We start from the raw sequence: 23,805 nt of genomic DNA, 5'->3' as shown, positions 1-23,805 counted from the left end.
CAGAAAATCATAAAACATTGATGAAAAAAATTGAAGACAATATAACCAAATGGAGAGATATTCCATTCCTGGGTTGGAAGAATCAATGCTGTGAAAGTGACTATACTACCTAATGCAATCTACAGATTGAGTGTGATCCCTATCAAATTACCAATGGCATTTTCTACAGAACTAGAGCAAAAAATCTCACATTTCATAAGGAAGCATATAAGACCCCAAAGAGCCAAAGCAATCTTGAGAAAGAAGAATGGAGCTGGAGGAATCAACCTTCCTGACTTCAGACTACACTACAAATATACAGTCATCAAAACAGTAAGTTAATGGCACAAAAACAGAAACATAGACCAGTGGAATAAGATAGAAAGCCCAGAGATAAACCCACACACCTATGGGTACCTTAATTTTGACAAAGGAGGCAAGAATATACAGTGGGGCAAAGATATCTAGTCTCCTGAATAAGTGCTGCTGGGAAAACCGGAAAGCTACATGTAAAAGGATGAAATTAGAACACTTCCCAACACTATATACAAAGATAAACTCAAAATGGATTAAAGCCCTAAATGTAAGACCAGAAACTATAAAACTAGGAAAACATTGTTAGTGCATAGGAATGCAAGTGATTTCTGTGTAGGAAAACATAGGCAGAACACTCTATGACATAAATCACAGCAAGACCCTCTATGAACCACCTCCTAGAGCAAAGGAAATAAAAACAAAAATAAACAAATGGGACCTAATTAAACTTAAAAGTTTTTGCACAGCAAAGGAAACTATTAATAAGGTAAAAAGACACCCCTTAGAATGTGAGAAAATGATAGCAAATGAAAGAACTGACAAAGAATTAATTTCCAAAATATTCAAGCAGCTCATACAACTCAATACCAGAGAAACAAACAATCAAAAAGCAGGCAAAAGACCTAAGCAGACATTTCTCCAAGGAAGACATACAGATGGCTAACCAACACATGAAAAGATGCTTAACTTTGCTCATTATTAGAGAAAGGCAAATCAAAACTACACTGAGATATCACCTCACACCAGTTAGAATGGCCATCATCAAAAGTCTACAAACATTAAATGCTGGAGAGGGTGTGGAGAAAAGGGAACCCTCTTCTACTGTTGGTGGGAATGTAAACTGATACAGCCACTATGAAAGACAGATGGACATTCCTTAAAAAAATTAGGAATAAAACCAGCATATGACCCAGTAATCTCACTACTAGACTTATACCCTTAGGAAACCAAAATTATAAAAAGCACATGTACCCCAATGTTCATTGCAGCACAATTTATAATGGTAGAACATGGAGGCAACCTACATGTCCTTCAGCAGATGAATGGATAAAGAAGCTGTGGTATATATATAATACACACACACACACACACACACACATATGTATGTATATATATATATATATACATATAAAACGGAATATTTCTCAGCCATAAAATGGAACACATTTGAATCAGTTCTAATGAGGTGGATGAACCTAGAGCCTCTTATACAGACTGAAGTAAGTCAGAAAGAAAAAACAAATATTGTATGTTAACGTGTATGTATGAAATCTAGAAAGATGGTATTAATGAACCTATTTGTATGGCAGAAATGGAGGCACAGACAATGAGAACAGACATATGGACAAAGGTTGGGAGGGAAGGAAAGAGTGGGTGGGATAATGGCGTGAGTAACATGGAAACATATACATTACCATATGTAAACTAGATAGCCAATGGGAATTTGCTGTATGACTCAGGGAATTCAAACTGGGGCTCTGTAACAACCTAGAGGGGTGGGATGGGGAGTTAAGTGGAAGGGAGGTTCAGAAGGAGGGAACATAGGTACACATATGGCTGGTTCATCTTGATGTTTGGCAGAAACTAACACAATGTTGAAAGCAATTATCTTTCAATTGAGAATAAATTAATTATGTAAAATAATAAAGAAATAAAGTTAAATAAAAAAGGTTGGCTTGCTGTTCAAGATGGTGAGGGGTTGAGTTTCTCCCTAGCATGCCCTCTGATGGGTACAGCAGGAGCAGGGTTTAGTTTCTGATCTTCTTTCAGCCAACAGCAACCCAAGGATGGTCTCCACACTGACACAGAAGGCATACACAGCTTTCTGAGCACCCTGCATCTATGATTCGCCCTCTTCATCCATCTGCTGAGAACACACAGTTCTGCCTTGAGTGCTTTTAGAGGACATGAACCTTCATCTGGCACCACCGCTCAGTGCTAAGTCACTTGCGCTGCTGGTACCCAATGTTATGGCCAATGCCAGTTCTAACATGCTGAGGGCTGCTATTTTCCCTCCCCAAATACCATGATTCTGCTGATTCACATGGCAAAATGGAAATGTGACAAATTCAGACAGAGTAGGTACTTGAGAGGCTCTGAATGTGTGACTTTCTGGATGGGTTTTGGGAAGTCATTTTATCTATTGTCTTGGGCTTCAGTTGTGGAAGATAGGATCAGGAACATATGTTCCAAATTATTTCAGAGAAACCATTTTTTTACTAAAAGTAGCCTCATAAGAGTAAATATTACACACAATGAATCTTTAACTACATAAATTATGCAACAAACTTAAAGCAAAATTATAAGTTCAGTTTTACTAATTGCCCAGGACATGGGTTCTATCATGTTTTCACTTTTTTTTTCCTTCCACATTTACTCCTGAAACAATGTTGGTCCTTAAAAGTGTCCATAGTGGTATCTCCTTAATAACAGGTTTCAGACCTTGAATGCCAGGGATGCTGCTTAGCACCTTATATGTATTTTTTCACTTGATCCTCACACTATTTCTTGAGGTCAGAACTATTATAATCTCCACTGTGCAAATGAAGAGACTGAGGTTTAAATGGCTGCAGGAGTTTGCCTCTGGACATACAACTGAGCATGGCTGAGCTGGGATCCACTCAACTCCGTGGTGCAGCATCATGAAACAGTGCCTTGGGCCCCCACCACACTGTTCCTACCATTCCCTTTTCCACCATTCCCTGCCCAACTAAGCAGTGCAAGGAAAAGGAATCTTCTCTCACTGTTGAAGTTACAAAGAAGGAAAATGTTGATTTGTTTTTCTTTTTTGCTTGATCACATTAGAGAGAAGAACAATTTGAAAAAAGCAAGAAAATTCCCATTCTCATCAAAGGGTAACAAACTGTCAAACTGTGAAGAGTAAAGGAGGTCTGCCTACCCTTCGCAGAGGTCTCATGACAAATGCATTTGTCTGTTGTGTTACTCTATACATGGTGCTGGTTTAGTCGCTAAGTCGTGTCTGACTCTTGTGACCCCATGGACTGTAGCCTTCCAGGCTCCTCTGTCCATGGGATTCTCCAGGAAAGAATACTGGATTGGGTTGCCATTTCTTTCTGCAGGGGATCTTCCTGACCCAGGAATCTAACCCAGGTCTCCCGCATTGCAGGCAAATTCTTTACTTACTGAGCTATGAAGGAAGCCCCCTTTATGTAGGGTGGCAATATCAAATCTTGTTTTAATCACATTCTATTTTACTTATCCCATTCTAAATAACCATGCAAAGAACTCTACATGTAGGAAAAGATTTTGATTTTCTGCTACCAACTACCATCTGTAGGGAGTCAGCTCCTAAATCTGTGTCATCATCAGATCCATGTGGTAAAACCACCAAGTGGCAACCTCCTCTGGACTTTTCACAGACATCCTGAGCTTAAGGTGTTGGCACCACATTCTACTCCCCATCTCATTCCTCAATCTGATTCCCCTCAATGATAGCAAGTCGCTCCTCCAGTAATCTTTGTCAGATGCCAGAAGACCCTGCATCCCTCACTCAGGTTCGAAAATTTGTTGGTTGTGCTCTCAGACACATTCCCCTCTGCATCTCCTCTTCTCAATTTTCATCGCCACTTTCCTCCCCAACTCTTCTTTATTGTTTTAACAGCCTCCTAACTTGTTTCTCTTCCTCCACATCAGTCCTCTCCCATCCACCATTTATAGGAATGCCAAAGTGATCTTTCCAGTACACACATTCAGTCCTAGCCCTTCCCTTGTTAAAGCCCCTCAGGGCCTTTTTTGCATCCAGTCCAAGCTCTCCAAACTTTAATGAAAGGCTCATAAAGGCATGTGGTCAGCTCAGCTCACTCTTTCCTGTCTGGCCTCCTTTATCCCTTTCCCAACTCACTTGCCCATCCCACCAAGCTGAGTCACTCAGAGTTCTCTGACATTCTCATGCTGCTGGGCATTGGTGTGTACCAGTCATTTTGCCCAGAGACACCTTATTTCTTTTCTCTGCTGGTGAATCCCTACTCACTCTTTGAGACTCAGGTCCAGAGTGAGACAATTTTCTTATGAGACCTCTTCGATTGCCTTTAGGCAGAGGTAAGTCTTTCTCTCGGAGCCCTTGAAACACAACTCATCATATAGTACTTAGTAATATGCATTTTGATGATTTCTTTACTAGTCTATATCTCCTAACTAATTATAAGCTCTTCTGGAGCAGGGCCCCTGTCTTTTTCATCTTTGTGCCTGTGGCACCTAGTACAGTATTTTTTATGCCTGGGGTCCTTCCTAAATATTTGCTGAAAAAAAAGAATACATAAAAGAATTAAATTTATCATGTCAAAGTATAAGTTCATACTGATCTGAAATTTTCAAAATTAACTGATCAATAAATTTGACTTGAGCACATGATATATAAAGCAAGATGTTGCTTTAGATCCAAAGAAGTGCCGAATGTGGCCTGTGGCCTCCAGCTTTAAAAACTTGTAATCTGGGGACGGACCAGGTAACTATAACAATAAGTGCTAATTAAGAGAGAAATTATTTTAATGAACTGATAAAAAGGAACTTCTCAGTGCAATGTAGAATGATTTACATGAATGAAATAAAGTTGGGTTATAGGAGTTTGGAGCTTAAAGAGATCACTATGGTCTGGGAAAGGGGTTCTGTGGAATATAATTCAATATGCTAGACACTTTGCAAGCGGCAAAATGAATTAGCCTATAGTGGTTCAAACAGCAAAGAGAAGATAATGGTTGAAATTTTGAGGACAGGCTGGCTTCAGACAAGACTATCTAGGGTGCAAACAACACCACTCAGTTTCTCTCTTTTTCTCCAATAGCACCCAGGTTTTTCTCTTGCAGGGTCCATTTCCACGTCACAACCCTACCTTTTCTTTCCTATAAGGCTCCAGCCAATATATATTTACATCTTATTATGCCTGATGAGTTACATCGCTTCCCTGAATCAATCACTGTTGCCACAAAATTGAGACATTCTGATTGATTTAAGTCAGTGGCATCCCAAAGTGTGGGTCAGGTCAATAGCACCAATCACATGGCTGATATTATGAGAGGGTGGTTGTTTAAAAATATACAGGATACCCAGTCAGGCCAGCAAATCACCGGGGAGGGGGAGGAGTGCAGTAGTATGGCTCAGGAAGCATGGCTGACTTGCTGCTCGTGTCTTTTTTTCCTCCTAAGCCACAATGTCAAAAAAATTTCTCACAAAATGCAGCCTCCTTGCATTATCCTTTCCTAAATCATGGCAGAAGAAAGAGCTCTAAATTAAAGATCAAGAGCTCTTGACTTCTGGTCTTGGCTCTGTCAAGGCACGGGATCTTTCTGATTCTCAGTTTTCTCAACACAGATGAAAACTAGCATATATAAGATGGATAAAGAAAAAGGTCCTACTGTATATCACAGGGAACTATATTCAACATCTTATGATAAACCATAATGGAAAAGAATATGAAAAAGAATGTATATACATGTACAACTGAGTCACTTTGCTGTACAGCAGAAATTAACACAACATTGTAACTCAACTATACTTCAAAAAAAATAAATTTTTAAAAAGCCAAGAGAAATGATCAGTTTGAAAGCCCTTTCAAAAGCATCAAAGTATACTTAGGAAGGACTATTGGTAATTCACCTTAAGTGCTCAGGTCTACATTATTTCTCATCTTGACAGATTAAGAAGGTTACGTGAATGAACACCTCAGTTTCTCTGCTCCTCCCACTCTAGGCCATCTGGCCATTTCTCCATACCAACCCTGGTGCTTTTCACTTGAGTAATGGGAAAACTCACCCCAAAGGGCTTTGACAGCAGCACACCTTATTCCCTCCTGAGGAGGAATCCACAAGAAGGTGCATTCTGGGGATATTCTCCATCATATATTATATAATGATCATTGTATATCTCTCTCATGACTTTTGGAAAGAGTCAGAGCATGTAGTTCTTAATAGGTACCGTGCACTATAAGTAGGCAATGAATGAATGAATGAATAGTGGATTTGAGGCGAAATTCTGTAATGTATAAATAAACTTAAGTAAACTTAAATAAATAATAAATAAACTTAAAAGGTGATTAAAATGGCATTTTTCAGATATAAAGGAATCATTTTAAGATTCTCACTTAGCAATGAGCATCCCGCCTATGCATAAAAGTTATATGCTGTCCCAAGAAGTAAATGTAGATCCGCTAAGTCATGTGAATAAAAAATCTTGTTTATCCAAAGTTTTCACAATTTTGTCTGTGTGAATGATCCTCAAAATTACCTCTTTTGTAAGGCTTATCTTCCTATGTCCAACCAGTCCTTGACCCTCTACCTCATACCAGGCAGTGTGCCAGGGGCCAGTGACATTATCTTTGCCTTCAAACAGCTCACAACTAGTTGGGGATAAAGATGTAAAACAAATAATTACACAAATAAATCACAGCCATTCTTAGGGAGAAGCACAGAAGAGGAAGCGAACATTGAAAGGATGGTATCAAGCAGACAAGAGCTCAGAGAAGGCTTCCAGAAAGAAGTGACATTTCCACTGAAATTGGGAAGGGAGCATGAATGTGAGCAGGGAAAGGAAGCACATTCTGAGCAGATGGGAACACTGCATACAGTCTCTGGATTCAGGAAGTAGTTTGGCATATGCTGCAGAGTATCTTCATTTGGATTTCCCAAAAAACTGACTCTGAGACTGAAAGTCAAAGGAGGCGAAGGAAGTACCACAGTGGAGTAGAGAAGTGAGGCAGGAAGAAGAGTGCAGCTTTATAGTCCAACTCTCACATCCATACATGACTACTGGAAAAACCACAGCTTGGACTAGATGGACCTTTGTTGGCAAAGTAATGTCTCTGCTTTTTAATATGCTATCTAGGGTGGTCATAACTTTTCTTCCAAGGAGCAAGTGTCTTTTAATTTCATGGCTGCAGTCACCATCTGCAGTGATATTGGAGCCCCCCCAAATAAAGCCTGTCACTGTTTCCATTGTTTCCCTATCTATTTGCCATGAAGTGATGGGACTGGATGCCATGATCTTAGTTTTCTGAATGTTGAGTTTTAAGCCAACTTAAACTCTTTCTTACTAATCCCTAAACAAGATCCTTACCTCTACATGGGATTAATGCAGGTTTTGTGAGGCTTGAGACTTATATAATTTGGAATCTTTCTTTGTGGAAAAGTACAACACTACAAATAAAAACGTGATACAGAACTTTGGAAAGGTCCACATAAGTGAAGGTCTCTGAATTTTAAGCTGCACTAGTTTCCCAGTAAATCAGCCTCTGACCTTGATTAAGGGTGGCTGGTCCTCTCACCCCTTAGCTCTGCATGGTTGCTCTGACCTCTATGCCTTGTTTACATTGTCTTTTTACCTGCAGACATCCCTCCTCCTTCTTCAACCCCTGGACCATATTTTTTCAAAGTTTGGTTCCACAATGCCTTCTGTCATTCTCCCCAGCAGAAAGCTCTCCCTTCCCTGCAGGCCCACAGCCATACGTAGAGCCCAGGATGAGTTGTCTCACGAGAGCTTAGAGAACATCGGGAGTGGCTGTGTTTGAGGGCACACACCGAGCCTTCCCCAATTAGTCTTGAGCACAGCGGACTATTTCCGCTTAGACCCCACCTCAGCACTTATTCAAGTTCTGGGTACAGCAGGAAGGAAGGGAAAAAGGAAAGGTGTTACAAAGGCAAGAGCATGGGGTTTGGAGTAAGGCCCATTTGGGTGTAACTCTGCCCTTGTTAGTGTGGGGTCTCTGGCAAGCTGATTACTTCTGAGCCTTAGTTTCTCTCTGACAAATGAATGTTTATTTCCCAACATTGTTGTGAGGATTAAGTAAAGCATTTATTCATTCACCATGTATCTATTTAGCCCTCTCTTGGGCTGTTTTTGGCCCCAGAGGCTTGGGATATCTGTGACTGAGTGATTCTCCCTGTGTAATGGTTCCCATAGTTGAGTTGGGAGATGGAAGATTATGATATATCAGGATAAGGCAATAGCAGACACACAACTGGAGCAGAGCAGGTGCTCCATAAATAGTTGTTAAATAAATGATTGACAGAATGAAGGAATTCAGAAACAAAAATTGTTAACTTTGCAAAATAAGTAACACCTGACATATCTGCACCGTCATCCACATGAAAGTGTAACACTGAATATAATGGACATGGCAGTGCATGTCACACAACACTACATGTTAAAGGAAATAAAATCAACAGGAGAAAGAAAGCAAGGACTGAATGAGGGGAGAGGGGAAAAAAGGAGGGAGAAAGGCCCTCAGAAGGCTAAAGGGGAGGGAGGGCGTCACGGACCCACCTGGCCAAGCGTGCACTCCATGCCGCCCAGAAAGTCAGCCTCCTTTAGCCCATTGTGGGTGCTGCTGATGTCATGGACCTCAAACCGCAGGCGCTGCACCTCCTCGAAGTAAAAGTCCACTGTGAACAGTTTTGAATAGACTGGGTTGATGCAGGTGCGAATCACCTCTGTTCTGTCAACCTGCAGGACAGAGGAAGAGAAAACCCAACAGGGATCAGGGCCTTGTATCGTTATCCTTGAGGAAGCTTCATTTTATGGTGCTCTGTCTCCTTCCAAACTGTCAGTGCCCTCTATCAAGTCACCAGGGCAAGCAGTCTGGACATCTTCAAGGGTATACCTTCTGAGAATGAGCCATGGTTCAAGGAGGAAAATCACAGAATAATCTGAGCTTTATGTCTAAGGGTTTAAGAGCACCTTGTATTGTTAAGCAATAGGGAAAGAAGATGGATTGATTATTAGGGGCCACCTGGAGCCTCAGGAAAATGTCTGAGGGCATGTTTTAGCTCAGAAGGAAAAAATCTGCACTCAATTCCTGAGGTCTGAGGGGCACAGTTGGGCAAATGACCTTGTAGATGTCCCTTTTAGCCAACCCTATTGTAGTGTGAGTGTCATATCAATCCCTGTGATCTCAAGCGTGTATCTTATTGGGTTTACACATGTTGACTCAGTAGTTTCAGTCCCTCTGTGTCAGTCTCCTCATCAACCAATGAGGGCTAGAGGATTAGGGCAGTGGTCCCCATTCTGTCACCAGGGACTGGTTTCTTGGAAGACAATTTTTCCACAGACCAGGGTAAGGGGGAAGGTTTGGGGATGATTCAAATACATTACATTTATTGTACATTCTAGTTCTATTATTAGATTGTGATACATAATGAAATAAACATACAGCTCACTACAATGCAGAATCAGTGGGAGCCCTGAGCTTCTTTTCCTGCAACTAGACAGTCTCATCTAGGGGGATGTGAGCAATGGAGAGTGGCGGTAAATATAGATGAAGCTTTGCTCACTTGCCTGCCGTTCACCTCCTGCTGTGTGGCCCAGTTCTTTACATGCCATAGACTGGCACCAGTTCATGGCCTGGGGATTGGGAACCTCTATTTTAGAGGTTGAAAAACCCCTAGTCTCTAATGTTCCAGGAGTGAAGATTTCCCCAGCCTTCTGAGATAATAACTCTCATTTCTCCCTCACTCTCTGCCCCACTCTGTGCCCTTGGATACTGGCTGGTCTCTATGGATTCCTGGGCTCCCTGGACCTCTGGGTGTCAGAGAGGGGAGGGAGCCTGAGGAGGGACTTGGCAGGAGATCAGAAGGACATGGGCAGTGTCTCTGCACCTCTCCACACAGTCTGCTAGCAACTCCGTTCCACAGAGGGAGCTGCTACCAGGATCTGGTGACACGGACCTGACCTTCAGACCAAGGGATGGTGATGACTTTCTGCAGCTGCCACAGCGTCCTTGGTTGACTCCCTTACCCCAACCCATGCAAAGAGCTTCTGTGTGAAGAGTTCAGCCTTTTGAGGGAAACTCTGGGAATGCCAATAGGGTACTCTGCTCTCTGCTAGTACCTCAACCACTAAAGTTTATCTCTTCCACATCTATCCCAGACCAGAATACCCAACACCACTTATATTCTCTGAAGCCTTAGAGGACCAACTTACAGATACTACCCAAGATCCTACGGTAGTTCTCAACTGGAGATATCCATCACTCACATTTTATAGGTCAATTGGAGCTTACATGTACTCTCAGATTTCAAACAGAAACATCATTTTGTGAATGAAAAATATTGCAGGCCATACCAGCAAAGGATGTTGCAGCCACCAAGCCATCACAATACAGTCACCCTGATGGTGACCCCTGAGGGAACTCAGGATGGAGAAAAATGGGCTGCCAGCTGCCAAGTCTTCAGCCACTGCAGCAGCCCCATGGGGTACCCTGAGGGGACTCAGGATGGAGAGAAGCAGGATTCTGGCCCCAGGTAGCAGAAGTGCATATCAAAGGAGTGATTTCAGTGAGCCCTGACTGTTGCATCTTCCCATACATAGGAAATGCTAAATTTCATTACCTTGAGATAGCTGGTTTTCTTTAATTAATAGTTATCTTTTGATGTTCCCACTACCTGGTCTTTGTTGCAAAAACTCCTGTATATACTGGCTCCTCACCTTGCTTCTTGGGAGCAGTCTCTCAGAGTTATTTGAGATGCTGTCTGTTAGGCTTGAAGTGCTCAGAATGTCCTCTGAATAAAACATAATTCTAAACTTTTATGTTGTGAAACTTTTTTCAGTCAACAGTTTATTGGATTCCTCGCAAGAGTCATTCATTAGCACCAACTGTGAAAAACACCTCCCCACTTTCATTACAGTACAAGGAGAGTTTCTCAATAAAATGAGGGAAGCCATTTTTGACTATATCATGCAGGTACATCTTATCCAGCAAAGAAAAAATCCTGATACACTCTTGATCTCCGTGTTTGATCCCTGGCCCCATCTCTTCCTATGCAGGACCCTGTGTGAGAGAGGGCTACACTGTAAGGAGTACTTTTTGCTATTTCTGGTGGGATGGATGATCCTGGTTGTGAGAAGAAGGAGAATATGGTTCTTTTATGTCCTGCTGCAAGAGACAGAAAACCAAACCTCAATCCACTGCTGATTAGGATTTGACAACAAGCTATTGTTCAGACTAATAGCTATTTGACTCTTTCCATGAAGAGTCAAGCTATTTGAGCTTAATTTATATTCTTTAAAATGTTCATTCTGGGAGGCAGGATTGTATATGTTATTGACTGATTATGTGAATTCAAGGTTTATTATATTGGTATACTTTTTTTGTTTGTTATTAAGAAATTATGCTTTTGAATAATAGTAAAATTCTGAAAGAGATGGGAATACCAGACCATCTGACCTGCCTCTTGAGAAACCTGTATGCAGGTCAGGAAGCAACAATTAGAACTGGACATGGAACAACAGACTGGTTCCAAATAGGAAAAGGAGTACGTCAAGGCTGTATATTGTCACCCTGCTTATTTAATTTACATGCAGAGTACATCATGAGAAACACTGGGCTGGAGAAATCACAAGCTGGAATCAAGATTGCCGGGAGAAATATCAATAACCTCAGATATGCAGATGACATCACCCTTATGGCAGAAAGTGAAGAAGAACTAAAGAGTCTCTTGATGAAAGTCAGGAGAGTGAAAAAGTTGGCTTAAAGCTCAACATTCGGAAAAGTAAGATCATGGCATCTGGTCCCATCACTTCATGGCAGACATATGGGGAAACTGTGGCTGACTTTATTTTGGGAGGCTCCGAAATCACTGCAGATGGTGACTGAAGCCATGAAATTAAAAGACGCTTACTCCTTGGAAGGAAAGTTATGACCAACCTAGACAGCATATTAAAAAGCAGAGACATTACTTTGCCAACAAAGGTCCATCTCGTCAAGGCTATGGTTTTTCCAGTAGTCATGTATGGATGTGAGAGTTGGACTATAAAAAAAGCTGAGTGCCGAAGAATTGATGCTTTTCAACTGTGGTGTTGAAGAAGACTATTGAGAGTCCCTTAGACTGCAAGGAGATCCAACCAGTCCATCCTAAAGGAGATTGGTCCTGGGTGTTCCTTGGAAGGACTGATGTTGAAGCTGAAACTCCAATACTTTGGCCACCTCATGCGAAGAGCTGACTCATTGGAAAAGACCCTGATGCTGGGAAAGATTGAGGGCAGGAGCAGAAGGGGACGACAGAGGATGAGATGGCTGGATGGCATCATAGACTCAATGGACATGGGTTTGGGTGGACTCCAGGAGTTGGTGATGGACAGGGAGGCCTGGTGTGTTGCGGTTCATGGGGTTGCAAAGAGTCAGACGTGACTGAGTGACTGAACTGAACTGAACTGAAAAATCAGAGGCCTATAAGTTCACAGTGACCTGGAGGTGTTTCATTCATTCCACTTAAAAGTAGTTTTCAGCCTCTCCTTTGGGGTCAGTCTGCTCTTGTGCCTTGAGGGTGTACTATCTTTTGTTTTTCCTAATAAAACTGAGCTGTAATACGGTCTGCCATTTCAAATCTTTGCTATGGCGAGACAGAATCAAGAAAATTACACACTCCTCCAACATATATGGTGCCATTTCTCAGATTTAACCTGGCTGAAACAACCTTGGCTCAGAGCCTGTGAAGCAGAGGCCAAGCACAGCAGAAGCCCAACTTGGTGAAAGCTCATGCAATGGAAGCTGAACCGAAGAAAACCCAGCACAGTGGAAGTAACAAGAAGCCTGGCAGACTGGAAATTGGGACAGCAAAAACAAACTGGGCAGAAAGCTCACACGGCTCAGTCTCAGATCCCAGAAGACCTCCAGTTAAGAAACCTTGGACCACTGGAGAAAACCCCGAGAAGGACTGTCAGAAGATCCTCTGACCAATCCTGAGGAAATCTGGTACACTGATGGAAGCAGCTTTGTCTTAGATGGGAAAAGAAGAGCTGGATATGCAGTAGTCTCGAATTTTGAGACCATAGAGGCTAAACCTTTGCCACCAGGTACTTCAGCCCAATTGGCTGAGCTCATAGCCCTGACTCGAGCTTTAGAGCTGGGAAAAAGAAAAAGAGTAGCCATTTACACTGACTCCAAGTATGCCTTTCTGGTGCTACATGCACATGCTGTTATTTGGAAAGAAAGAGGCCACTTGAACCCCAAGGGTCCCCAATCAAATATGGTGATCAAATTCTTGGACTCTTGGAGGCAGTCCATCTGCCCTGAGGTTTCAGTCTCCCTGTAAAGGACACCACAACAGGAGCACAGAAGTGGCACAAGTGAACCAAGCAGCTGATCAGGCACCTAAGGGAGTAGCAGTACAGAACAATGACCTAACAGGGGTTGCCACCTTCGTTCCACAGACTAATTTTGCCAGAAATTCCTTCATATACTGAAGGTGATACTCTTAAAGCTAAGAGTGAGGGCTTTCAAGTAGATCATATGGGGTGGATCCAAAAGGAGGGACTCCTTTTTCTGCGTGGGAACCTCTAGTGGAAGCTGGTTAACTCCTTACATGCCACTACTCATTTAGGGGAGAAGGCCCTCCAAAGATTACTAGAAAGGTCCTTTAGAGGAACAGGCCTACAAATGACTATAAGGCAAGTGGTCTCCTCTTGTCCCACTTGCCAATTAAACAACCCCCAAGGAGCTTGAAGACCCCAGCTGGTCCAGTCTGTCCAATGGCACAGGAACTACCCAGGAGAGGACTGGCAGATGGACTTCACCCATATGTCAGTTTCTCAAGGGTATAAATACCTACTAGTTATGACAGGATGGATTGAAGGCTTTCCCACCCAGACTGAGAAGGCTGAGGAGGTGGTTAAAAAAAAAAAAAAAAAAACTGTTCCATGAAATTATTCTGAGATTTGGTCTGCACATGTCATTACAAAGTGACAGTAGGACATCATTTACTTTTAAGGTCACCCAAGGGGTCTCTAAAGCATTGGGCATTACTTACTACCTCCATTGTGCCAGGAGGCCTCAGTCTTTAGGAAAAGTAGAAAGAGGCAACCAATTCTTAAAATCAGTGATTAAAAAAGATAACCTAGGAGACCTCCCTGGGATGTAAGGAAGCTTTACCAATAGCTCTCCTCTGCACCCATATTGTCCCTAAGGAACAGGTTGGTCTTAGTCCTTATGAGATGGTATATGGGGGTCCTTTTGTTTATGTCAATGACCTCTTCCTAGAACCAGAGGCTCAGACCCTCCAGTCTTATACTATGGACATTGGGAAACTCCAAGATATACGCTTGTGGGGTGTCAACCAGGACCTAAAAGATTCTAAAGAGCTACCACTATATGCTCCAGGGACTCAAGTCCTAATTAAAGTCTGGAAAGATGGGTCCCCAAAGGCTCAAATCCAGCCCACATGGAAGGGCCCCTACCTGTAATACTTTCTACCCCCACAGCAGTCAAGGTACCAGGACACAACTCCTGGATTCACTACTCATGAGTCAGGCCATGGAAGAAGACAAAAAAGGACACTCAATACACCTGTGAGCCCCTGGGGGATCTCAGATACCTATTCAGGACTACAAATGAGCACCATTCTAATGAAAACTCCCGAAATTAAGTTTATGGAGATAAGATCTCTCAGAATAGCTCTAAAGAGACAACACAGCTTGGCAGGGGTGGTACTCCAAAATAGACAGGAGATAGATCGCTTGATCCCTGAAAACGGAGGGGCTTGAACCACGTTGAATGAGACGTGTTGTTTCTGGGTAAATACTTCCAGCTAAGTTGAAGAAAGTCTCACAGACCTCAAGAAAAACATTCAGATCCTACAGGATCTCAAAGAATGAGCTGGAGAGTTTTCGGGGTGGCTACCACCTCTCTTTGGGGGACCTTTCTCCTGGCAAAGGGGAATTTGGAGTTGGCTAATGCCCCTACTAATCCCTGTTATCACCATATTGATGCTGCTTATGATTGCTCCATGTATTATCAATTGTCTAACCCATTTTGTCTCTGCCCAGGTCAACAAGCTACAATATGCAGTGCCAGTTCAACAAGGATATATAAAACTACACCTGACCACAGAAAATATCACTCATCCTTTTTTTTTTCATTTTTTTTTTCCACTCACCCTTAAATGGACATCACTATAAGGACTCTGAGGCTTGAGACTAGCAAGAGGAGGAGGCCCAATGCCCCTCACTGTCCCAGCTCAGCAGGAAGTAGCCAGAGAGACTGCCATGCCCCATTACCAAAGAATTGGGCCTCCCATCTCTTGAGGAAGGAAAGTTAGGTAGTTAGAATAGGGAAAAGGAGTCCAAAATGGCAGTAGCTAAGAGACAAAGAAAGGAAAAAGTCCGCGAAAGTGGAAAAAAAGGAAACTTTTGTTGGGAGTGAGTACTTCAGGTGAAACAAATACTCCCCCTTCTTGGCTAGCCCAATTTGCATACAGCAGGCTCAGGGGGGAGGAGACAAATGTATAAAAGGAGGAAGCTTAGAAGGATTGAGGCCTCTCATTTGGGGTCAGCCTGCCCTCGCTCCTTGAGGGTGTACTATCCTTTGGTTTTCCTAATAAAACTGAGCTGTAACCGGAAAAAAAAAAAAAAGTAGTTTTCCCTTAATTTGCCAACAGAACAGAAGTACTATTTCTATTGCCCTACCTTTGGGGGAAAAAAAAAATCAGAGATTATCTGGCAACCTGGGGCTGGATTTGTACATGAAAACCAATTGGGGGCTGCCCCATTCAGATGGGCATTCTTTCTCCATTTTCCAAGCTCTTAATCTTCAATGAATTCTCCCATCTGATTCCTAGAGGCACTGTTGCAACATTCGGTCAAAATTCCTAGAACCATGAGCCATATGATAAGAGACTTAACTGCATTCATGTAGTGCCTTTTGATAGAGGGTTTTGAAGCAACAATCCCCAAGAAGTAACTTATAGGTGGATTCTCGAGATACAGAAAAGATTCTTTTCTTGTGGCTGAAGAAATAGAGTCCTGGACAGGTTTAGATGATAAGAGATAGGAGATGGAAACTCAGGTCTTTATTTCTCTGCTTTAACCACCCCTAAGGGCACAAATTACTGATGCGCATCAGCCCTGCTGGCTTTCTTCTCACTTCTTGATTTTCAAATGCTGATCCCACATAAACATCATGCCACACCTCAGATGGACCATCCAAGGCAATACTGAATGACTTCATTTTGTGAGGGAAAGGACTGATTTGGAAAGAAGTTAAGTAACACACACTTGCATTACCAAGATAGATAATTACAAGGATAATCTCAGGACCAGTGAGACTCCTGAGTATGGATGCTCAGGACTAGAAGGAGCATGGTGATAGGGAAACGTTTGTAACACTTGCTGATGCTTCAAAACATTCGGCATTCCTAGTCATTATGGGAGTTACATTATCTTTTCTGGAGACTGAAGTCAGGTTTACCTTGAGCAACAGAGCCTAGGATGGCTGTTGTTTCTCACTGAGAGGCCTCAAGGTCAAGGCAGCTGTTTCCAAAGGACCACCCATTGCCTGGTACTGCCAGTTGCATCAGAATCACTGGGGCTGGTTTCCTTACACTCGATTCATGATCCCTACACTTGGGGTTCTGATTCAATAAGAGTAGAGGATCCTAGAAATGTGTATTTTAAAGGTGTCCTAGGCAATCTGAATGTGCGAATATCAGAGTAAAAGAATTCAAGAGATGGAAGGTCTAGCTCTTGCTCTTATGTGGGGTTTTGTTTGTTGTTTTTTGGGCAAGGGTTTAAAATTTTCACTTTCTTTCTGTTACCGAGTCTGCAAAACTGTCAACACTTCTCTCTGCTTCTCCCCTCTGCAGTTGTAATGACTGATATCCTAGTGTTGCTTATGGTTTGCAGAACATATTCACACCCATTTTTGTTTGATTCTTAGAACAATCGCATGCTGTAGATTTATATTATTTTATATAAGAGTAAAATCAAGGTCAGACATCAGGACAAAGTACTGGATGACAGAATGGGTAATGAGCTCAGGCCTTTTGACCTCAAAGTCCGGACTATTTTCTTAATTCATCTTTATTCATAAGCATCCCTAGAAGGAAAGAAAAAATGTAGCTGTGTTACGATATCATGATGATAGAATCAATCACTGAATATTGCTTTTGATGAGAGATACTCTTTTAAAGACTTTCATCTAAAACATTTTTCAGTATGCCAGTAAAATTTATGATAGTTAATGCTTATGGAAGGCCTGGTGTGTCACAGGCACTCACTTTTTAAAAATGCATTATTGAGGCATAATTTACATAAAATAAACCACATCTATTTAAAGTACGCAATTCAGTAAGGTTTGATATGTGAAACCATCCCCACAAGAAAGTGAAGGCACCCATGACCCCCTACAGTGTCTTCATTTCCCCTTAAAACCTTCCTCTCACCCCTCCCTGCCTTTGTTCCCAAGCAACTACCAATCTGTTCTCTGTTACCATAATCAGTTTGTATTCTCTATAATGGTATATAAATTAATTGCACACTGTGTAGTCTTTTTGTCTTTATTCTCTCATTCAGTGTAATTATTTTGAAATTTATTCATTGTGCATCAGTGGTTCATCTTTTTTATTTCTGAGTAATATTTCATTGATGAACTGTTTCCAGTTTGGCTGTTACACATAAAACTGCCATGAATATTCATGTACAAACATTTGTATGAACTTTATATTTCTTCTCTCTAGGAGTGAAATAGGTATATGTTAAACTCCTAAAATTCTAACTGGTGTGTAGTGGTATCACACTGTGGTTTTAACTTGTGTTTTCCTAATAACTCATGAGGGCTTTAATAGAGCATCTTTTCAAGTGCTTATTTGCCATCTGTCTCTTTTGGTGAAGTATATGTTCAAATCTTCTGACTCTCTTTTCATCCTTATGGCAACATTGTGATGTAGGTACTATTATTATCCCCTTTCCTAAGAGGTAGAGAGACCTCCATACCTTTCCCAATTTCATACAGCTTGTGAGAGGCAGGATTTTTCATCTTCATGCTAAATAGTCATGAAGCTTTTTAACCTAAATCCTCTGTATAAAATAAACAACAGACATGGATATGGAACTAATGGGGAAAGTAAGTGAATGAGGCTGCAGTTGTATCTTTAGTTTGTCCGCTGGACATATTGGAGATACAATGGGGACCCCACACACTGCCCAGGGATTTGTGTATGGGACAAGCTCAGTCTGTCATCAAAAATAATTCAACACAGATAATGGCCATCTGCTCCCTGAGGCCCCCAAGGGCTGGGACTGACAGAGGCAAAGGAGGTGAGGGGACTGAGAGGTAAAGCACTAAACAATGTGAAGCTATTAATGGGGAAAAACTAAAGCCAGGAGCCAAAACTGATGTCTCACTGAACAGTCGAAGGTTTCCTAGAGAAGTACAAGTCTTTATCCCAAGGATAGCAGGGCTGGAGAAGAGTGATATCATGCACCAGAGAGAGACATAACCTAACCCTTAGGGCAGGCTTATAATTAGATATTATTTAAAACTTATATTCCTTAATATTTCCTCAATATTTATTTAGTGAGTGAGGAGAAACTAACTTTCTCTGAAAAAAGAAAGGATAATGTTAGGATCAAAAATAAAGGATTGATTACAGAGAATTTTTCAAACCATGGAACTTCCAAAGGGACATATTAAACCACATAGAATTTAGATATTAAGATAAGTCACTGAGTCACAGGAATTAGCACTACTCAGCTTCAGATGCTTTCAAGTGCTGGCTGTGGGGTTGGTGGGCTTGCCCTACAGCTGAAAGAAATAAGTCACTGGTCTTGAAAATCACTCAACAGGGGGAGATAGGTTGTTGGTGGTGAGATACGGCTTTTATTTTCATTGTAGTGGGTTTTCTACTTGAACAGGACTAACACTCTTTAACATTTTGCTGGTTATGTAAGAAGTCATATGTGGGAACCTGAGTTTCCTGACACCATTTTCGTGCTATGTCTTTGTGCTTGCATCATTCTGGTGGTGTGCCACATGGATGATTCCTGCTCACTAGGAATGAAAATATGCCTGAGTATTTGTCAACATTCGCTTCTCCTTCACTTATAATATCCTGGGCTAAAGCTGACCTTGCACCTGGACATATGTGGTCCTCAGTGGGGGCAATACTCACTTTCCTAGGGAGCACGTGGAAATGCATAGAGGTGTCTGGGGTCATCACATCACTGGTGTGACATCACTGGATGCTACAATGTGGAGGTTAGTTCTAGTCAACAGAGAACTAAACACTCTCCAAAGCTAGTGGTGTCTTCTATTTGTCCAACCCATTTTCAACCCCAACTAAACAAATAAAGAAATTTATCCAAGGGTCTTTGGGCCTCAGCACCATGCATATGAGTGGACTTACTAGCCAAGAGAGGAATAAAGATGGGTATCCTTCAGAAAGAAACTTCAGAAGACAACTGTATTTGAAGCAATCATAAAAGTATTGTTATGGAAATAACATGCTTCACAAAAGTCACCTCCTTAGGAATTTTGACCCTGCCTACTAAATTATTTTAATTCCACCTGGAAATGAACAGCAGCTTGGGTGGTGACCAATGGTGATGGTAACTTTTCTGCACAGGCAAAGGAAGGGGTGAGAGGAAAAAGTGATGTACATTTATTGTTCACCTTCTTACCTTTCTGTAGAAGGTACTTTACCAGTTATTTTCAATCCTTATCTTCCTTAACTTTTAAAAAACCTTTTCTTTCACAATGTAATATATTTAAAATTTGGATGCATGTTATAATTGATGATATGCCATTGTTTAATTGAAAGCATTTTCTTGTTAACTAGTGATACATAAAATAGTGCTTCATTTCACCAAAAACTTTATATTTTTATTTTTTATTTATACATATTTATTATTTTTATTAACTATATATGTATTATATATATTATTAATATAATATATATTATATATTAATATATATGAAGTGAAGTGAAAATTGATCAGTCGTGTCTGACTCTTTGTGCCCCCATGGACTATATATGGAATTCTCCAGGCCAGAACACTGGAATGGATAGCCTTTCCCTTCTCCAGGGGATCTTCCCAACCCAGGGATCGAACCCAAATCTCCTGCATTGCAGGCAGATTCTTTACCAGCTGAGCCACAAAGGAAGCCCAAGAATACTGGAGTGGGTAGCCTATCCCTTCTCCAGCAGATCTTCCCAACCCAGGAATCGAACAGGGGTCTAAATAAATAAATATAATATTAAAAATAAACAATAAATATATAATTATTATAATATTATTATTATTTATTATTTAATCAATAAGTCTATTAAAGACATTATCCTTATTTTGCAGGTGACAAAATAAAACTGAATCAGAAAAGCAGTGGTAAAGAGAAGGATCAAACACAGTCTGTCCAATTAAAAACATATATGCTTTTTCTACTTTTTTATTATGGGTTGAATTATGTCCCTCAAAGTTCATATGTTGAGTACATCAGAATGTGATCTTATTTGAAGATACAGTTGTTACTGAAGTTAGAAGTTAGGATGAAGTCATACTAGAATAGGGAGGAGCCCTGATCTTATATGACTGGTGTCCTATAAATAGGGATATTCAGATACAGATATGAATACAAGGAGATGCCATTTGGACGTGAAGGAAGAGATTGGCGTTACACTTACAACCCATGAAACAGCAATGATGGCCAGCAAACCACTGGAAGCCAGAAGAGACATGTAGAACAGATTCTCCCTAATGCCCTCAGAAGGATCAAAACTTGGTTATACCTTGATCTTGGACTCCTAGCCTCCAGAACTGTGAGACAACAAGTTTCTATCTTTTAAGCCACCCAGTCTATGGTAGTTTCTTACAGCAGTCATATTAAAATAGACATCATTCTACCTATATCAAGAAATGTAAATTGATACAACAACTGTGGAGAACAGTATGGAGAACCTTTAAAAAGTTAACATAGAACAACCATATGATCCAGAAAACCATAATTCAAAAGGATACTTGTATTCTAATGTTCACTGCAGTACCATTTACAATAGCCATTTACAATAGAAGGGCATGGTAACCCACTCCAGTATTCTTGCCTGGAGAATCCCATGGACAGAGGAGCCTGGTGGGCTACAGTCCATGGGGTCGCAAAGAGTCAGACATGACTGAAGGGACTTAGCATGCACACACTCACAGGGCATGTATATTTACAATATTCTAATACCAGAATACGGCTGTGCATCTCTTGCCTTGAGAACCCCACGAACAGTATGAAAAGGCAAAAAGATAATGACACCAGAAGATGTCATATTGTAATGCCCCCTAGGTCAGTAGGTATCCAGTATGCTACTGGGAAGAGGGGAGAGAGAGCTCCAGAAAGAATGAAGAGGCTAGACCAAAGCAGAAACAATGCTCAGTGGTAGATATGTCTGGTGGTGAAAGTATAATCTGATGTTATAAAGAATAATACTGCATAGGTACCTTGAATGCTTGGTCCATGAATCAAGGTAAATTGGATGTGATCAGGAGGAGATGGTAAGACTGAACATCAACATCTTAGGAATCAATGAACTAAAATGGATGGGAATGGTGAGTTTAACTCACATGATCATTATATCTAATACTGTGGGCAAAAAGCCCTAGAAGAAATGAAGCAGCCTTCATAGTCAATAAGAAAGTTTACAATGCAGTACTTGGGTGCAGTCTCAAAAATGACAGTGATCTCAGTTCATTTCCAAGGCAAACCATTCAACATCACATAATCCAAGTCTATGTCCCAACCATTAATGCCAAAGAAGCTGAGGTTGAATGGTTCTATGAAGACCTACAAGATCTTCTAGAATAACACCAAAAAAAAGATGTTTTTCATCATAGAGGATTGGAATGCAAAAGTAGGAAGTCAATAGATACCTAGAGTAACAGGCAGGTATGGCTTTGGAGTACAAAATAAAGCAGGGCAAAGGCTAACAGAGGTTTGTCAAGAGAAGGCACTGGTCATAGCAAACACCCTCTTCCATGTGATGTCTACACATGGACATCACCAGATGGTCAATACTGAAATCAGATTGATTATATTCTTTGCAGGCAAAGATGGAGAAGCTCTACAGAGTTAGCAAAAATAAGACCTGGAATAGCTGTGGCTCAGATCATGAGTTCCTTATTGCAAAATCCAGGATTAAATTGAAGAAAGTAGGGAAAATCACTAGGCCATTCAGGTATGACTTAAATCAAATCCCTCATGATTATGCAGTGGAGGTGAGGAATAGATTCAAGGGATTAGATTTGGTAGATAGAGTCACTAAAGAACTACAGATGGAATATTGTACAGGAGGTGGGGACCAAAACTAACCCAAAGAAAAAGAAATGCAAGAAGGGAAAGTATCTTAGGAGGCCTTATAAATAGATGAGAAAAGGAAAGAAGTGAAAGGCACAGGAGAAAAGGGACGATATACCCATCTGAATGCAGAGTTCCAAAGAAGCATGAGATAATAAAGCCTTCTTAGGTGAACAATGCAAAGAAATAGAGGAAAACAATAGAGTGGTAAAGACTAGAGATCTCTCCAAGGGAATTGAAGATACCACGGGAACATTTCATGCAAGAATGAGCATGATACTTTTCATGAAGATGGCGCTGAAGGCGAAGAAGGAAGCCCCTGCCCCTCCTAAAGCTGAAGCCAAAGCAAAAGCTTTGAAGGCCAAGAAAGCAGTGTTGAAAGGTGTCCACAGCCACAAGAAAAAGAAGATCCGGACGTCACCTACCTTCCGGCGGCCCAAAGCACTGCGGTTCAGGAGGCAGCCCAAATATCCTTGGAAGAGCACCCCTAGGAGAAACAAACTTGACCACTATGCCATCATCAAATTCTGCCTCACCACCGAGTCAGCCATGAAGAAAATAGTAGAAGACAACAACACACTGGTATTCATTGTGGACGTCAAGGCCAACAAGCACCAAATTAAACTGTCTGTGAAGAAGCTCTACGACATTGATGTGCCTAAGGTCAATATTCTGATCAGGCCTGATGGAGAGAAGAAGGCATGTGTTCGACTGGCTCCTGACTATGATGCTTTGGATGTTGCCAACAAAATTGGGATCATCTAAACTGAGTCCTGCTGGCTAATTCCAAATATAAAAGTTTTCACTATGAAAAAAAAAAAAAGAATGAGCATGATAAAGAACAGAAATGGCAAGGATCTAACAGAAACAGAAGATATTATGAAGAGGTGGCAAGAATACACAGAAAAACTGTACAAAAAAGATCTTAATGACCCAGATAACCATGATAGTGTGGTCACTCACCTAGAGCCAGATATCCTGGAGTGTGAAGTGATGTAGGCTTCAGGAAGCATTACTGTGAACAAAGCTAGTGGAAGTGATGAAATTCCATCTGAGCTATTTAAAATCCTAAAAGATGATACTATTAAAGTGTTGCACTCAATATGCCAGCGAATTTGGAAAACTTGGCAGTGGCCACAGGACTGGAAAAGTCAGGTTTCATTTCAATCCCAAAGAAGGGAAATGTCAAAGAATGTTCAAACTACCATAAAATTGTGCTCATTTCACATGCTAGCAAAGTAATGCTAAAAAAAAATACTTCAAGCTAGATTTCACCAGTATGTGAAACGAGAAATTCCAGATTACAAGCTGGATTTAGAAAAGGCCTACGAACCAGAGATCAAATTGTCAATATCCTTTGGATCATAGAGAAAGTATGGGAATTCCAGAAATATATCTACTTCTGCCTCACTGACTATGCTAAAGCCTTTAACTGTGTGGATCACAACCAACTGTGG

At 41.2% G+C, this 23,805-nt stretch overlaps 1 protein-coding gene and 1 pseudogene across 5 annotated transcripts in view; one reads left to right on the top strand and one right to left on the bottom strand.

The window, feature by feature from the left end:
• The window catches only part of CPNE4 (copine 4), a 635,297-nt gene that overhangs the window by 204,206 nt on the left and 407,286 nt on the right, over nucleotides 1-23,805 (bottom strand). For all 5 annotated transcript variants that reach the window (XM_081569846.1, XM_081569842.1, XM_081569843.1 and 2 more), the window contains exon 3: nucleotides 8,569-8,748. In XM_081569846.1, coding sequence (XP_081425972.1) covers nucleotides 8,569-8,748 — 180 coding nt within the window. The remainder of the gene's footprint in view (nucleotides 1-8,568; nucleotides 8,749-23,805) is intronic.
• LOC145538201 (large ribosomal subunit protein uL23 pseudogene) lies at nucleotides 22,634-23,113 on the top strand (annotated as a pseudogene).

This window comes from Giraffa tippelskirchi, chromosome 2 (assembly GCF_054371585.1).
Source record: "Giraffa tippelskirchi isolate mGirTip1 chromosome 2, T2T-mGirTip1v1.2.pri, whole genome shotgun sequence".
In the NCBI taxonomy this organism is placed as follows: domain Eukaryota; kingdom Metazoa; phylum Chordata; class Mammalia; order Artiodactyla; family Giraffidae; genus Giraffa; species Giraffa tippelskirchi.
The sequence above is the reverse complement of the archived record's forward strand: the minus strand, read 5'-3'. Positions and strand labels throughout refer to the sequence as shown.